At 38.2% G+C, this 18,884-nt stretch overlaps 1 protein-coding gene across 4 annotated transcripts in view; it reads left to right on the forward strand.

Annotated features, from left to right (window-relative positions):
* The window catches only part of rarga (retinoic acid receptor gamma a), a 50,503-nt gene extending 35,733 nt beyond the window's left edge, over positions 1-14,770 (forward strand). For 2 of the 4 annotated variants that reach the window (XM_084098062.1, XM_084098063.1), the window contains 8 exons: positions 5,674-5,822; positions 6,759-6,900; positions 8,022-8,081; positions 9,943-10,106; positions 10,940-11,116; positions 11,221-11,425; positions 11,592-11,750; positions 12,614-14,770. In XM_084098062.1, coding sequence (XP_083954188.1) covers positions 5,674-5,822; positions 6,759-6,900; positions 8,022-8,081; positions 9,943-10,106; positions 10,940-11,116; positions 11,221-11,425; positions 11,592-11,750; positions 12,614-12,969 — 1,412 coding nt within the window. In that variant the 3' untranslated portion in view covers positions 12,970-14,770. The remainder of the gene's footprint in view (positions 1-5,673; positions 5,823-6,758; positions 6,901-8,021; positions 8,082-9,942; positions 10,107-10,939; positions 11,117-11,220; positions 11,426-11,591; positions 11,751-12,613) is intronic. The other 2 variants (XM_084098064.1, XM_084098065.1) reach the window with 1 other exon arrangement.
* Positions 14,771-18,884: the final 4,114 nt, after the last annotated feature.

Below are 18,884 nucleotides of genomic sequence, written 5' to 3' on the forward strand. Positions count from 1 at the left end.
TGACAGACTGTTCATTTTTGAGTGAACCATCCCAGCAAAGAAGGCTGCTCATACCTGCTGCCCTTTTGCTCACCCTGTGTGATGGCGCTGGCCTACAGAAGACCTAATCCTGGCCAACTCGATGACTGAGAATGTTAACTGCATGCATATGTCTTCATGTATGTATTCATGCCTGTGTGCTGGTTATGACATGATGGTGTAAATTCCTCCAGCCTTGTCCAGTCTGGGGTGCATGTAAATCTTTCTGTCTCTCTTTTTCTGTCTTTCCCTCTGAGCCATCTCTTGGATGGGAGCCCAGTTTTATCACAGGGCTTCCTTTCAGAAAGGGCCTTACTGCAACAGGAAGGACTCCTCCTTTTTTACAGGCCTGGGATGAAGCACATGAGAGGGAAGGATAGAGGTAAAAAAGTAGAAAAAAGGGAGGAGAGGAGGGGGAGATCAGGTAATGAGCTCACAGACAGCTGTTGACAGCAACTGCTACTGCTCAGCACCTTTAATAAAAGCACACACACACCTCTCAGCTCCATAACTAACACATATGTTGTACCGCATCTGTCGTGCAGAGACATCATTTTTTTAAACTGGCCTCCCTAAGTAATTTTACGAGGTAGGTAAACCCCAAATTGAAGTTTTTTTCAATTTAATTTATATGAAAACAATTATTTATTATTGGCATTGGTCAGAATTTTATTTTTTATTTTGTCGATATGCGAGGGTATGGATTTTTTGGTGTTCAAAAATAATATTTTTTCCATTAGCAAAATATTTTGGAATAATGGAATAATAGTATCTGGAAATTGTTCAAATCTTTGTTTGAATGATTGACATAAAAATTGTCTTTAAAAAAAAAAATTAAATAATTGTCAGCTTATTGGCTTCGGTCAGAATTTTATATCTTTTTTTGTCGATTGGGGGGGGAATGGATTTTTTGGTGATATTTGATACAATTAGCATTGTTTTTTTAGTAAGTTTGCTATGTAAATGGAATAATCATATCTGGAAATTGTTTGAATGATTGTTTCTCTCAGTACATCAAAGTGTCTTCTTTTTTATTTCTTTTTTTTGTCTTTTATTTACATGAAAATAATTGGCATCAACCAATTTTTTTTATTATTGATTACTGAAAGTTTTTTTTCATTACCATTTACATTTTTTTGTTAGTTTAGTTAGTAAATTTATCATTTTGCCATTTACCAAGTAATTGACAAAATATTATCTGGAAATTGTTCAAATCTTTGTTTGAACGATTGTTCCTCTCAGCACTTTTAATTTAATAAAAAAAAATAAAAAAAAATTGAGTTTTTTTTCGTGTTCAAAAACATATTCCATTAGCCATTAGCATTAAATTATTATTATTATTATTTGGTCTTAAAGTCAATTTGCCAAGTAAATGGCAAAAGAGGATCTGGAATTTAATTCTTTGTTTAAATGGCTGTTTCTCTCAATACATCAAAAAAAAATTATTCTCACTGCAATATGTGAATTTAGAAATGTCGAAAAACAGCTTGCGGTAAGATAAAGTCTGCAATCAGTGAGAATACATCCAGCGGAAAGAAACAGTGATGCAGTGGAGAGGAAGGAAATGAGGTTGTGTAGTATAAGGTGGTACGATGACAACAGCATGCGAGGAGGATCTGGGTGATGGCAGGAAGCCGTGAGCAATGAGACACAGAAGCAGAGAAAGAGCCATGGTCGGTTCCCCTCATCAGGAAGTTGGCAGCCAGGAGGACTGTGTGTCCTTGCCCATCAGGCACTGCTCGCAGAGAGGGGGCCTTGCCAGTCAGTCTATCAATCACACCGCTCCAAAAAACCTGGCCAATCTGTGGCCCGTCTGCTGCACTGGCTGCACGCACAACAAAGCAGTCTGTCCACCCAACTCTGCGGTATGGGGTTGTAATTTGAGGCGAAGCAAAATCATGGAGCTTTCAGTGGAGGGAAGCAGGATTATGTTCTGAGAAATGCAAAGCGAGCGACACGCAAATACACGCCCAACACGCTGAAATACTTAAGAGGAATTGAGACGCAGAGAACTATATTTGCAAATCAAATGGGAGTCTTTAGAGACACTCGTTGGACGGGCGCCCATGCAGAACTGAACACACACACGCTCACATGCCAAGACTAGATTTGGGAACAGTGCTCCACTGAAGATTCAATCACACCCTCAGTCACGTACACAAAATCTGCTCTTCTATTGTGAAAGAATAGTTGTTCTGCAGCCAATGCGTCATATGCGGCTCAGCTAAAAGCAGTGTTGCAACACTTAAAACACATGAAGCTGACACTTGTTATTTTGTGCTTTTTGTATACTTGTGATTGTTAGACTTCTAGACTGAACCAAAATAAAGAAACTCAAGGTCACAGCTCGCTTCCTGTTACCCATGAGGCTAACCCAAGTTGTTTATTGTTACCAAAGTCGGTTTTTTAGGAAATGGATTTGAACCTAGATTACTTTTTTCGGCAAAAAATGAAATGTTTATAGTTTGTATGCATGTGCATGCCATTGTGGATATTGACCCTTACCCACTAGATCTTAACCTGTAAAAAAAAGATTTTTTCAGGTGACTTAATTACACGTTACTACATGTACAGTACTTACTATAGTGATAACAGGAAATTATGCATAATAACAAGTAACTAACCCTAAACCAAACCCTAACCATAACCGTAACTCCATAGTAAGTACTTAATTAATATTACTGTCACCTTAACCAATAAAGTGTAACCAAGTTTGAAGTTGCAAGTTTTTCTACTTCAAAATTTCACATTTAATTTAGTGTTATTTGCTGTTTCTTTTGTAATTGTTTGTGAAGTTGGCTGGCAATTTCTGATTTTCTTCAGTGTACCTAAATATAGATGTTATTGATAATATTGTTTTTATTTTTTTTATTATTATTTTTTATTAATTTAACAGTTAAAAGTTTTTTTTTTAAAATAAATATTAAATATTTTATTATTTATAGTATTTGCTTATTATTTACTACATATTTTAAATGTAAAAGTTAATTTTAAAAATATGAAATAAATCTATACTTTTAGTAATACAAGTAAATGTTTATTGATATAAATATTTAAATGCTTTTGACACCCCTGTTTTGTGTATGTGTACATATTTTGCCAGCATATGATCATCGTGGGTGTGTGTGTGTGTGTGTGTTCGGCATGTATTGTGTGTGTGTCTGCTTGTAGATATGGCTGTTTTCCTACCACAGGGGCACTTTGTCTAGGTTGACACTGGGATTAGCATAGGAAGGTCCACCTGGAATACCTATGTACAGAGGATACAGAAAGACCAGTTCAGGACAGAAACACAATACCAGGCAGGAAATGAGCAGCATCTACTGATAACTGCAGTCGGCCTCTACCTGTCCCTCCATCAGCAGCCATCCGCCCTCTGCCTTCGCATTGTGATGCAAATCAAGTCCCTGGCTGGAGAGCTGATAAGGAGGCCTCTCATTTCAGAGCGCTTTGTTTCCCTAACAGAAGAAAGCTTAGCAGAGAGGGCCTCCGGGCTGACACAAGAACCCATCCCATTGTGCACCCTGGGAGAAGTGTTGACTGATATTTGGGAAGAGGTGTTAGAGGGAGGGAAAGCGACCGGGGTTTTTACGGCAGGAACCGTCTCGGGTTGTTGAGAGATCCTGATGGATTTTTATCCCCCTCCCATTCTTTTTTTACTCCTAGCTACTCAGACGGTGTCAATCAGTAGCCGTTTCTTCTCACCACATGCAGTTTGCGGTTCTTTTCAGGCGCTTGTCATTACCAGCATATTGCCAGTATTGCTATATAAACAAATGAGTTCACGCTAGTTTCAGGAGAGAGCATTGATCCTGCTGTGCAACATTTACTTCAAAGCATATACTTAGTATTCAAAACACGTTTGTGTTGAGATAGCATACATGTTGGTGGTTTATACAGGAATTATAACGTTAATGTGACCTGTTGTGTTTTGATAGCCTTTTTGCGTTCGTTTTTCACTCATTGTGATATTAATGCGCTAGTTAGTGTTCCCAAAATCATGAAATAATTAAGCTAGATCTTATTCTGACAAAATTCCTCTTGCGCACTTTCAAATTGAGCGGTAAAAAATAAGTAACTTGACATTGCACAATAGTTGGGAAACAAATGTCATGCATATTGCTAGATCAAATGCAATTAGCTTTTATTACTACATCATATACTCAGAAAGCTTGTGTATTTCTCATTCTCACTTGAAGAATAAGTGATTTGTTTGTAACCATGGCCATGAACAGAAGGCCCTACTGTATGTGAGCTCGACCTTAAATAGGACTATTCGCCTCGTTCACCCCCTCCACCCTCGTCCCTTTTTCTGTTTTCTATCAAATTCCTCTTTTTATGCCCCCTTTTCTTCTTTTGAAGTCTCCAAACTCTTGTAAAAAGCCAAGCTGGTGGTTTTTGCTGAACCCTGTGGTGGGACGGAGAGGGAGGGGTTGTTGGTTGAGTTTAGGCTTTCCATTGAAGGTAGCTGAAGAAGGTGGGGCAATAAAAGTTAGAAGTTTAGAGCCTCCCTGTTTTTTATTTTTTGTTTTTATGATTGGGCCTTTTTTTTTACTAGCTCAGGCTACAGCTGGTGGTGTGAATGGCAGCCTGAGGTGTCTGAGTCTTAATAAAGACCCCGCCAGCCGGGCTAGGGCCTCCAGTCCAGCTATGAGACCACCTTTATAGGCCTAGCTTACGAGCAGGGGCCTCTATTAAAACCTAGCAGGACTGCACTGAGGAATTTAAGGCCAGGAAACAAGAGAAAAATAGGGTTTTGTGTGTCAAAAGATGGCAAGGGTGGGGGTGGGGGCTGGGGGTTTGGATTTTGACTGACCAAGGGTCACTAAAAGAAACTATTTGGCATGTGAAAATGTAAAAAAAGTCACGTTAAGTCACCTTTATTTATAAAGAACTTTATACAATACAGATTGTTTCAAAACAATTATAAAACTAATTTGATTCAGCTATAAAGCAGCGCTACAGAAGACAGTGCCATCATTCAGTTCAAGTTTGTTCTTGTTGTGGAAAATGTATTTTAGGGTTTGATCTGGTGTGATATCTCAAAGTCATGACTTTCAGTAAGGCTTGACATCAGAATTAGTGTGACATGAGACACTAGTCCGTCCCGCGTGCAAGACCCCAAGTACAGGGTGGAGTTGTTCCCCCAGGCTATGTGACAGAGATGAGCAACCTGTCTTATCGGCTCCGCTTATCTGTCGGCTAGTGTTAAACTGTTTGTGTTTTCTTTTCATTCCAGTGTCAATCACCAGCCTAATCCCCTAAAATCCTGACCCCCTAAGGACGGGGTAGGCTGGGGGGCGGAACTTGAGGGAGATGAATTCTACAGACATGTTAACTAGATTTGACTTTTTACCTAGTTGGCAGATGCTTCTTATACAATAACAGATTTAAAAAGCAGTGATGGGTAGCGCCTTGTGTGTTTCTGCTCGGGGGCATCATGAAAAGGGTTTAGCGAGGAATCATGATGGTTTTCAAAGCACTTTGAAATCGGATACGGTTTAAAAGGTTCACGGGAGAATCTTTTCTTCTCTCCATGTGGCGTTTAATATCTCCCTCTCATTAAATCCTCCTGTGTTGTGTAAATAGTGTGAAGTGATGTGATTAAGCGAAGCGTCTGATGTTTTCTTTTCTCTCCTGTTGATCTCTCTTCAGCGGTGGAGACCCAGAGCACCAGTTCGGAGGAGATGGTGCCCAGCTCCCCTTCTCCACCACCTCCGCCTCGTGTTTACAAGCCCTGCTTCGTCTGCCAGGACAAGTCTTCTGGGTACCACTATGGTGTCAGTTCTTGCGAGGGTTGCAAGGTAAACAGCAGAACTCCCATCGCCCGTGGCCTGGCAAATCTCATGTTTTTCATGAGTCTGTTAGACACTTTGTCTTGATGTTTGGCAAAAATGTGAAAAATACAGAGAAGCGTGGAGGTTCATCTCTCGCACATTAAAAATACTTAAATACTAAAAAAAGTATTTTCGCACCTGTCAACAGCAAGAAACTAAGACTGATTGAGGAACTTGTAGTGGAAGGAGCAAAAATGCTTACGAAAACACAAAATGTCACATGAAAAATATACAGTTGTGCAGTATCAGCATAATGTGAACTGTAATGTGATATAATGTGACGTAATATGAGTAATGTGAACAGTACATTAAAGCAATGAGAGGAAATGCAATAGTCATTTTTACGATGTTTAAATGATACAGTATGTGTTGTACTAATTACCACTGTGGTGAAATACAACTATGGTGAAGGCTTCAAGCAGCTTATTGCTTTTAAATGTAATAAAATGATAGTTTCTCAAGACCTATTTTAGTTAAAAGTTGAAAAACTTTTGACTTGACACGACATCTTATCAAAACACTGGAAAAAAAACCCGTCAAGCAAATATTTACATACAAAAACTATTTAACGGAAGCAATAACACATTCTTTGTGAACATGCCCAGTTAGTTTCTTTAATCTAATGGTAAGCTGTTTGCAGCAAGTAATGATACATTTTTGGCATAATATCTATATTTTATTTATTTAGGTATAAGGGCCGTTTCATCACTTTGACTTTTCAGATTTTTGACCATTTATATAACAAAAGCAATATTATGTCAATAGCATGAGACAGTTCTGAATCAGCAACTGTGAACAATATACTGACAGCTTGTATAAGAGAGATGATAGGAGAGGAAAGGTGGTTGACCTACTCTTCAGCTGACCTACTAACACTCTCTCTCTCTTGGATGTCTGTTGTAGGGTTTCTTCCGTCGCAGTATTCAGAAGAACATGGTGTACACCTGCCACCGTGACAAGAACTGCCAGATAAACAAGGTCACACGCAACCGTTGCCAGTACTGCCGGCTGCAGAAGTGCTTCGAAGTTGGCATGTCCAAGGAAGGTGAGTGTTCAGGCCTTTGCCAAGCATGTGAGCTTATTGGTCTTCGGCCAAGACCCACATACACAAACACAAATATAGAGATGGGACAGGAGACAGACGGGGACACACTTATATAGGCTAGACATACAACCCAGAGACACACAGACAAATTTAGAGTCATGAGACTTGAGACCCGGAGCACTGGCATAAACAAACTGTAGATGACTGTAAACAGCCAGTCGAGACACTTGAAAACACAAAAGAGAAATGAAAGTTCAAACACAAACAATTAAAGCAGGTTAGAGCTCAACATGAATTTTCAATCAATTTCACCCACATCAATCCTTCCACGGTAGGTGTGATTTCTTTGGTAGCCTTTCCTCTAGTCACTTTATTACTTGGCACTAACAGATTTGTGTTGTAACAAAGACAATAGCCCGAGGTTGAAAGAGCGAGTCTGGGGCATGTGTTTGTTCATTTGCCAGGGTCACGGCGATGATGTCACGGGGAGAGTGGCACATTGGCCCTCTATGTGTCCACTGGGACATGTATGTGTGCGTTTATATGTATGGGATGTGTGTAGGGGCCGGGATCACATTGTGCTTTTGCTATTACTGGATATCCTGAGAGGAAGGAAAGAATGGGAGGGGGGGGGTGCAAGAGAAAGAGGGGAGGGGGTTTAGGGTTGGCAGGGCTGCTCTCCCTTGGGTAAAACTCACCAAAACACCCACAGTGTCCGATCTGAGGTAATTTTTCCATGTATTAGTGATTACGTTTAGGATTCGGTATCCTAATCTGGAGATATGCGATAACACAACAAGGCCCTGTCCCAAATGGCACCCTAAACACTCGCGGTCTTCCTTCTAGTCTGCACTTTAATGACGTAACACCGCTTTGACTGTGCGGGCTCGGCAAAAGTGTGCATCGAGGGCGCATATCGCCCGCAAAGGGGGCGCTCGCAAGCACCTTTCTAAAGCCTAAAATGACAAATGGGACACCCTAAGGTCTCATGGACTTAACGGACACGCGCACGCGGCAGCCATTGTGAGTCCACAAGACCGAAAGTGCATATGAAGTGTGCCGTTTGGGACAGGGCCCAAGTGATAAATGCTATCCAAGTTAAACTGAATTTGTTCTAACAGGTGACAAGATGAATCTTACAAAACCTGTCAAGAACATCACCTCAAAATCAATGGAAAAAAGTAAATTATATTTTACATGAATTTTATACAATGAAAGTATATTTTTTGTAAATATATGAGCCTATTTTTAGTGGCATTTTTATGACAAGAAATCACATTTTCTGTTGCAATTATGTATTTATGTTTATGTTATTTACAGCTGTGGTCAGACATATTGACACGCTTGGTAAATATGATCAAAGAAGGTGATGAAAATAAATCTGAATTGTTTATCCTTTTGATCTTTCATTAAAAAAATTCACAAAAATCGAACCATTCATTGAAGTAAAAAAAAAATCACATTATGAAATAAAAAAAATTCTTTAATACACAATGGCCACAATTATTATTATTGGTACCCTTAGAAATTGTTATGAGTAAAATATTTTTTTTTCACACCAGGGTGACTAGGAACATGAAATTATACAGCCATGACTTCCTGTTTCACAGGAATCTAAATGAGGAAACACAGAGGCCAAATTCCCTTAATCATCCATCACTATGAGTAAATCCAAAGAATATAGTTGTGAAGTGCAGCAAAAAGATTGTTGAGCTTCACAAAATATAAAGTGACTGTAAGATAAATAATAGCTAAAGCATTGAAAATTCCCATTTCCACCATCAGGGCGATAATTAAGAAGTTCTAATAATTAGAAATTTGATTAAAGAGGAAGAGGAATTATGTCATTATGAAAGAGGAAGAGGAAGTGTGTCTATATCGTCTTAATGCATTGTGAGAAAGAAAGTTTGAGTGGCCAAAGACTCTCCAAGGATCACAGATTTTTTTGCGGACTTTACTTATTTTTTTACGAATTGCAGAAAATACTTCAATCTTGGGGTCAGAAAGCCTAAATAATAATAATTATTATTATTATTATTATTATAAATAAATAAATAATTCAAACAGCACCGAATCACAAGTTGTTTGGGAGGGTTTCAAGAAAAATCATCTGCTCTCATCCAAAAACAAACTCCAGCATATTCCGTTGTCAGGCACGACAGAGACTTCAAAGGGGACTGGATTCTATGGTCAGATGAAACGAAACAAAAAAAGCCCTTTTTGGCAGCAAACCCAGCAGATGGGTTTGGTGCACACAGGGATAAAAAGTACCCCATGCCCACGGTTAAATATAATGCTGGATCGTTAATGTTGTGGGGCGATTTTTCTGCCGGAAGTCCTGGACATTAGTTCGGATACAAGGAATCATGGATTCTATCAAATTCCAACTGACAAAAAAACAAAAAAAAAACTGATGGCCTCTTCTAGAAATCTTATAATGGGTTGTGGTTGGATCTTCCATCTGGACAATGATCCAATACAAACATCAAACAACAATGCAATTAACAATTAACAATGCAGATTTATTTTCACAGGCCTCTTTGCTCAAATTTACCAAGGGTACCAATAATTCTGACCAAGACTGTATGTCGTGGTTTTTGTTAATTTAGTTAATTTATGATTTAAATACATGATTTAAAATAGTCATTGTACAGTATTAAAAAATAAAAATCATTAATGAAAGGCACAATAGCTTATAGAATAATAAAAAAAAGAAATAAGCTTTTATTTTATTTTATTTTTGGTGTGAAATGTAAATTGGACATGTTTTCAGTAGAGTCAGTTCAGTTTTTTCACTTAGTTTTGCTGAGTACCTGGTTAGCAAGTTTACAATCCTGCTCCTTATAATTGTATATTAAGCAATGTGTTGCAGACATTCTGAGGAATTAAACCTGATTAAATCATCTGATGTTTTTTCTGGCACATCACTTTGTAAAGTTTCACTAGGTTGCACATCCAAGTGCAAAGATCATAGTTTGGCAGTTTGTAAGTGAACCTGACTCACTGTAGAAGTATTAAGGAGCCTCTCTTTGTGACTTTCAGCTGTGCGCAATGATCGAAATAAGAAGAAGAAGGACGTGAAGGATGAGGTCGTTCCGCCAGAGAGCTATGAGCTGAGTGGGGAATTGGAGGAGCTGGTCAACAAAGTGAGCAAAGCACATCAAGAGACCTTCCCTTCACTCTGCCAGCTGGGAAAATACACCACAGTGAGTGTTTTCTGAAAATGAGCGAATCTGTCAGCAATGGAATGTGGAATTTATTTATAGCGGTGTAAACTGACCATGTCAGATGTAGTGTGATAAACATGTTCCTTCATTGAAAACCTAATTTAAAGGAACAGTGCACCCAAAAGATAAAAATTGTCATTTACTCAGTCTTATGTTGTTCCAAACTTTTTCTGTGAAATTCTTTCTGAAGTTTTTTCTTGACAGTCTTTCATTATAATTCATGTAAATAAGCACCAGGGCCATCAAGCACCAAAATGACAAAAAAAAGAAGAAAAAAAAAAGAACCATAAAACTCATAAAAGTGGGCCACATAACTCATGTGCTGTATTCAAAGTATTTTAAAGTTCTAAGGTGTGAGGAACAGATGGAAATTCCTTTTTTTTTGCACATTCTGCAAATTTTCACCTCGTGTTTCATGGGAGAATGAGTCAAATGGTTTTGGAATGACATGAGAATGAGTATATGATTCTTTTTTAATAAAGTCAGCATGAAATGGAAGTTGCGACAGTCTTTTTCTCTATTGTGACATATCTGAGTGTAATGGCTTCCTGAACAAGAAAATAAAATGTAGGGCGCCCTCGTACCAGTAAACACGTCATCAGAGAAGAGATGTTGCTGAAAGAGGGAGGGGAAGTTATTTTTTAAAGATAATGAGGGCACATGAATTAAAAAAATATTGATCTACACAAACAAATCATAAGTACTACAGTATTCCATAAAAAAATAAGAATAGTCAGTTTTGATTCCATGGTGACATCAAAATATTCACGTATTAATATATTAACCTCCTCTTCTCGTTTTCTTTTCATCAGAACTCAAGCTCAGACCACCGGGTTCAGCTGGACTTGGGCCTATGGGACAAATTCAGTGAGCTTTCAACCAAGTGCATCATTAAAATTGTGGAATTTGCCAAACGCCTTCCGGGCTTCACCACCCTCACCATCGCAGATCAGATCACCCTCCTTAAATCAGCTTGCTTGGACATTCTAGTATGTGTGCCCTCCTTAAAGAAACTCACCTTGATGCAGACCATGCATCTACAATGTCACATTCACATAAGATTTTACCTCATATATATGTCTGTCTCTTGTAGATGCTGCGAATCTGTACACGATACACACCGGACCAGGACACAATGACCTTTTCAGATGGACTGACCCTCAACCGGACTCAGATGCATAATGCTGGCTTCGGCCCGCTCACTGACCTGGTGTTTGCCTTCGCTGGTCAGCTTCTGCCCCTTGAGATGGATGATACAGAAACTGGCCTCCTCAGCGCCATCTGCCTAATTTGTGGAGGTATTACACAAAGCAATTTTGTTGCAACACTGATGCCATCTAGTTGAAGCAACAGGAAAAGTGTACTCATTATAACATAAATTGAGTTAGTATACAGAATTAGTTTTCAGCACCTAAAAAATGTATGGTGGCACTACTATACTGATATTAACCTCTTTCTCTGTAGACCGAATGGATCTTGAGGAGCCTGAGCGTGTAGATCGTCTGCAGGAGCCCCTGCTGGAGGCTCTGAAGATCTATGCACGCCGCCGCCGACCCAACAAACCCTACATGTTCCCTCGGATGTTGATGAAGATCACTGATCTACGTGGCATCAGCACCAAGGGTCAGTTTACTAGCCAAAAAATAGCATTACTAGATATAAATCTTAATGAAAATCAAAGGCTGCTTTTTAAATTAAACAGTGAACTTACGGCATATTCATACCAAGAGTGCCAACAGTATTAACAGTGGTTTTGCACCCCAGTGGTGTTCACACAGAGGGCAATGCAAATATGTACGAGTCTCTGAGAAATGTTTGCATATTTAAACAAGCAAAATGCACCTGGCCAGGCTCATTCACATGCTTCAATGCAAGATTTGACTTGCCTCAATGCAAAATACAACTCATTTGACAATACAGATAACAGAATACTCATAGTTTGATGGCAAATACACTGCTAAAAAAGTAACAGATTGTTACTCTCATGGAATGGAACAATGGAAGTAAAATAGTATCCAATTTACATAATATATATGTACACTATCGTTCAAATTCTTTTCTGATTTGGCACTCAAGAAACATTTCTTATTATTATCAATGTTGAAAACATTTGTGCTGCTTAATATTTAGTGGAACCTTGAATAGAAAGTAAAAAACATAAAACAGCATTTATTTGAAATAGAATTACTGTCACTTTTTATCAATTGAATGCATCCTTGATGAATAAACGTATTAATTTCTTTTTGAACAGTCGTGCATATGTAAATATCACAGAGAAAAGAATAAAAATCAACTTACATTATAGGGAAAAAAGTAGTTTTTGTACCTTATGGGGTCCAAAGTAAATCAATGAAAATTGTCGACAAAAAAATGGTGTGAAAATCAGTTTGAATAGGCTTTCACTCTCTGCTTTTTGCACTCGCTACCTTATTTCTTACTATTATGTAGATGACACCATCCTGACAAGAACTGTTTGTGTACAACAGGAGCAGAAAGGGCCATAACTCTGAAGATGGAGATCCCAGGCCCCATGCCTCCTCTCATCCGAGAGATGCTGGAAAACCCAGAGGCCTTCGAGGATCAGACCGAGTCCACAGAGAAGAAACCAGAGCCCGAACCACCCGCTCCTCCACCCGCCCTGCTCACTATGAAGAAAGAGCAGGAGGACGAGGACGACAGCTGGGCCACAGAGAACGGCAGCGAGCCTTCACCGGAGGAGGAGGAGGACGACGACGACGACGGGGAGGAGGAGAGGGGCACAGACAGTGACGGAGAGGCCTGGGCCGGCCAGGAACCCAATGTGGATGTGTCCAGAAAGAGCCACGGAGGAAGAGCTCAATGAGGAAGCTTTCTCGTTCCAGGGCAAACGCAGAGCCTTACCTGTACAGACACTCCTAACTCAGGCCACTCGGTCAACGATGAGAGACATTAGTGAGTCAATTTGAGGAAACTCACATAAAAAAACCTCTTCTCAGGACCTCTCCCGCAGAACGAGAGGAAAGGCGAAAGACAAAACAACTGGCTTTTCAGACTGCCGCTTTTATAAAACTTGTTTGTTTGCTTTGAAAAGGAGAAGCCAAATGGACGTATACCATTAACAGCTGACTTTCAACGGGTTCAAAACTAGTTCTTTCAAAAGAAAATACAGGATGAAAACTGAAAATGCTTATACTTTGTTCTGTTGTTGTTGTTGTTGTTGATGATGATGATGCTTTCGAATATCATTTTGACTTTTTCAGCCTTGAGATAGTTTGTTCTCTTTACATTTTATGAATAAGCTCATACATATCTATATATACCTTCATATATTTTTTTTGTCCTGTATTCTATTTTCTTAGTTATGTTTTGTTTGGATAGCTTTCCTGGGCAGACCTACAGAAAGATAATCGGATTGCTATAAGTGGCAGACCTCTGCTGAGTCTTTATCCAGCTGCTTGGTTGGGTTCTTGGGCACTTTGGCTCAGCGTTAGATGTCATTGATAATCAGTTCAGTGGCTGGGTTTCTCCCGTCGAATGATCCGTGTTTTTAGGGGAATGCCATTACGTATCGGCTTTCATTACGTCATATGATTCGCTGCCAACTGAATGGTGTGTCTGTGCCAAAGTTCGCAGCTTGTAGGGTTCGACTCCTGTCAGGGAGCCCGTTTCCACATGTCCATTACCTTCAAGTCTCTGCATCATGCACATGATGTCATACTGGACCGGTTTCACTCAGAGCGCTCAGGCTGAAGTTATGCAGCACTCGAGTCAAATTAAAAAACGGCGAGCACAATGTTGCACGTGTCATCATGGGATTTGACCTCATCGGCCTAGACGATAATTCAGGATAGCTACACAAATGCATCTGGACGATTTTCAGAATCTCATGCATCATGATGAAATGCATACCTGTACTAACACACACACACACACACACTTGAAAAGCATGCTTGTTGTACTACATATATTCAGAACTCTTGCTATAAAAAAGAAAGAACATGAAATTCAGACTCAGGGCATCTCTGTAAGGACCAAACGCTTGCTGTCTGGCGACAGACTTGAAACAGGCAATATTTATGTGTTAGGTTATAGAAATCCCGCCGTGTCACCATGAACTAAAATAATTCTGTGTATCTTACACAGTCATTGCAGAACTTTCATCTTCATCTTAGAAATAGATTTGGTTGTTTTTTCTTTTTCTAATTTTATCTAATATTTTAGTCCATTTTATTGCCAAAAACACACAGTATGCAATTTGGTGGTCGTGTGCCACTGAACATTAAAAGGTATCAGTCTCAGTCAAGCAATACGACTATGACCAGAACTCAGCTGTGTGTGTGTGTGTGTGTGTGTGTGTGCGCGCGTGTTTGTGTGTTGAATGTGAGGATGGCTGCACTCAATAAGCTGTAGTGTAGTACATTATTAAATGAATGTCATCACGCTGGTGCTGTCAGAGAGTGTGTGAGCTGTCATACTGACCTCTTCTCCTTCAGAGTTGCGCCACAGCCACACGTATAGCAAGCGGAATGTTGAGATTAACTCTTTGTCATATTTTTCTTGTTCTCTCAACTTGGCTAATGTATTGTCAGTCCTTTGTTCGTGTTCAACAAATTGTTATATAAAAAGCCATATAAACAATAAGAGGCACAATAAACTTTTTTTTTTGAGAAACTCTCTTTCGCTCTCTCCTTGCCATTCATTTACAGTACTTTAATTCATCTAGTATACACTATAGTAATAGTTCAGCCAAATATTAAAATTCTGTCATCATTTAATGACAAGCATGCGCTTTCACTGCCATTGATACTCAAAAAGATATTTAACCCCAAAATCCACATTATAGGGCCTGTGATTGTATAACTGTATTACGTGTAATAGAAAATTTTAATTAGCTTCAATTTATGCCAGTTGTATTACAAAATATAACTATGATGTATAATACATTACAGTTTAATGTTCGCCTGTCCATCCGATCATTGAAAATCCTTTTATCTAAATGTAGGCCTATATTTAAAATGTGTAATCGCCCAGGTGAAAAAGACGTAGGCCTACTATTAAATATATTAAAAATGTACTTGAGTATGTTTTTAGTACAATACAACTTTAATGCATTTTTAATACATTTAACAGTACGTCTTTTTCACCTGGGCGAGTATAAATAAATACACACTTATATATATTTAACTCTTTCCCCGCCAGCATTTTTCAAAAAAGTTGCCAGCCACCGCTAGCATTTTTGAACATTTTCACAAAAGTTGGCCCTCAGAATATTTTGTTCTATGAATACCTGAACATGCAGTATTTCTTTCAAAAGAAAGAACAGACCTGCTTAAAAAAAAACTCTATTTATAGCTTCATGCAATCATTTTTAATCAACACTTGAATGTGGGTAAAATTAATAAAAAGTAATATTTTGAGCTAAAAGCTGAGAAAATAGCGTTTTTTGTCAAAGATTACATAGATGGAGTACAGTCCATCAACACCCCCAAAGCTTGCACAGTCCCATAGATCGTCGTAGGTTGACATTTCATTCGGTAACATCAGGCAGTTTAGATTTATATGCTGTTTAATGTTGACGATTAAGGTTTGCATCTGCTTATCCACCTTATTTATTGTTTACGCTTACATTATGCTATCACTTGTTTCTGCTTCTTTTTTCTTCTGTAAATAGCGCCCCTACCGTATAACAGTGAAAACACAGAAAGCCTGGAAAGAGTTACATGCATAAAACTTACATTTAAATGTATATTTAAAAAGTATTACTAGTCTGTAAATACACTTTTTAAACATGCATACAAAAGTTTTAAAAGGACTTTTAATTCAACTTGCCGCCAACTGACTGTCGTGTAGTGACTGCACAGTCAGGGATGAACCTTGGACGAGGCTTGTGTGTGAACTGATTCAAAAGATTCGAATCAATAGGATTAATCTACTCTCAATTCCCAATTTACATATTAGCTATATAAAATAATATCACAGGGCAAAACTGGTTTCATGTAAGTAAGCAAAATAAATTAAGCCATTTATCTGACGGGTCTGAAAATCCGTTAATGACGTCATCGTGCATTTTGTTTGAAAGCGGGGAAGAAGAGCCTGAAACAAATCTGCATCCAAAGGAAGATTTTGATGTGAATAACGACTCAAATTTCGGTCTGTACTTCATACAGTACTATAATTATCTTTAGAAGATTTGAAATATAGTGGCTTAATCGTATGGAGTATATTCATTTTATTTTATATGTTTTCAGTCCCTTTTCAAACTTGACAGGCACCGGTCACGCTGTTCTACGGAGGAAAAAGGAAAGCAGCTTAGGCTATTTTGTGTTTTCCATAAAATTTTACTCGTCTTGAACGACACGAGGGTGAGTAAACGATGGCCGAATTTTAGCTGACATTATTCTCAATGAAACAAGGTGTGTGAAACATGAAAGAAACATCCAAATCCACAAACAATTACGTTAATTCATCCAACAGAGGGCGATCGCGCACCACAGATTTGCTCTAATGACCCTGCTGGCTAGAGAACTATAATTTATCAAACGCTAACCACACACAAACACTACTGAGACCAAAACTAATGGATCCTGCCAGTGAGCCCTCATTTGTCTGCATGTGTCATACAGTAATTATCCGAGGACAAAGAAACATCCTTGCATTACTCATACAGGAGCATTAAAGACTTAGACATGAGACAGAATGGGCAGAGGTTATTGTGAAAATTTAGTTTCATTAAGAAGAAATAATTTAATCTTTTAGATAATTATGTGATAATTAAAAAGAAATATATAACATGTTAAATACTTTTAATTGGTTACATTACCCTGAAGTAACGTGAAAATAATGTAGTCTTTTTTTTTACCAGCCATACGTGATTATGGATAGCATATTTAATTTTATTTATTTAATAATATGTTTCATATTATAATACCAAGAAAATTTTGAATCTATTCAGGTGTATCTGTAAGTGATTACCTGAATGATGGAGATAATAGACATATGACCACACCCTTTTTATTCATGCTTTTATATTCTCAAAACCCATAAAGCACAAGTCCATATGGATGTATTCATGTATTTGAAATAATGCATGGACACAGTACTTGAGGGATTCAGACTTGACCACTTTATTTGTAAAGAGCACAAAGGGGCTCACAATATACAAATCTATTTATTCATAGCTCAAGGGTATTGTAGTAAACAGGGCTATGGCACTCTTAATTAAAAGATTACTATAATTAAGTTTCATTAAAAGGATCAATAAACTAGGGCTAAGATTAAAAACAAGGCCCATGCATTATACACTGGTTTACAAGGACCCCATACATCCAATCCCAATGAGATGTTGCCATGGGAACACAAGGCAGATAGGCTGAGGTGATGGATTTAAAGAGACAGGACATGTTTTTCTATCCATGGCAAACATGCTCTGCTTCCTGTGGTGTTCAGTGCATAGTGCTGAGAGTAATGAGAGTTAAATGAAGGAGAAAAGAGCAATAATGAAAGGAGAGAGCAACGTCTAGGCTGCAGTTGTTCAAATTACAAAAACAACAAAGAAGGCACATGTGGAGAGATTCATCTATTCATTCTGATTAAAGCCATTTAAATGGTTATCAATGAAAAAAATAAACAGAACTGATTTTTTTTTTTTTTTTAGTGGAGTTGTGCATGCCTTGGCAAAACCTGCTGCCATGGAGTTTGCAAGGATGAATTATGGTCGATTGTTGCCCCATTTCGTCTCCCCTATACAATAAAATTCACCCTAACGTTAAAAATAATTGCATTTTCACATTTCACAACAACTGCAACTTGAAATCTGTGAATTTATTTCTTATTTATGACTTTACATCTCAACATTACAGCTTTACCGTCTCATAATTCCAGCTTTATATTTTGCAAATGTGACTAGTGGCTGATAAAAACTGAATTTATGTTGGTCTACAAAATCATACTGTAGTAATTGTGAAATGTAAAACTACTTTTTTAAAGAAAGGACGTTGCAAAAATAAGAAGTGAAGTATTCATTTTGAGAAAAAGTCACAATTACACAATTGTACCGTGTGCTTATATATTGCGTATATATTGCTCTCAATATATTATAATAGCGACAAAAACACAGACTTGTATCAAATCATCAAAGCTGCTATAATAATAAGGTGTCTGGGAAAAATAACATTTTATTTTGTATTGTGAAAACAATCAATGGCATGTATTGAGCAATGCCAGTTTTATATTTGCAGTATCTTGTTGTTTCTCTCAGCTCGAGGATCCAGGCAGTCACAGTAGGTGGTTGTGAGGGTGTTGCTATGCAGTTGCTAAGGTATTCAGAATAGTTTTTAGCTTGACACTAGGATCAACTAGCTGGTTGTTAGGTGGCTGCTCACTGATCCACCGCTAAGTCTATCTATATTAGGTATATACTCTGCTCCTTTAGGGTTTTTCACACTTGGAATAGTTAACCCTGGGTCACTGTAAAGCCCAGGTAAACGAAATCCTGTTTTATCTTGCTTCACGTTTCACACTGCTCATAATTTACCCAGAGTTAACAATTAATCATAAGCTGATGTTTCACACTGTACATTCCTAAACCCTGGGTTAACGTCCATATTTGCATATTTGCGGTGCCAGTGTCACTGACTGGACAAACGCAGAAGTGACCTGTTTACATTAAGGTTCTAATATTGCACATATTACACATTGCTGCTGACTGTAATATCAACTTTTCGAACTATAAAGGTAAGAATGAAACGGTCACGTTTTCCAGCACCGTTTGACATTTTT

Source organism: Abramis brama (assembly GCF_963993115.1).
Source record: "Abramis brama genome assembly, chromosome: 22".
In the NCBI taxonomy this organism is placed as follows: domain Eukaryota; kingdom Metazoa; phylum Chordata; class Actinopteri; order Cypriniformes; family Leuciscidae; genus Abramis; species Abramis brama.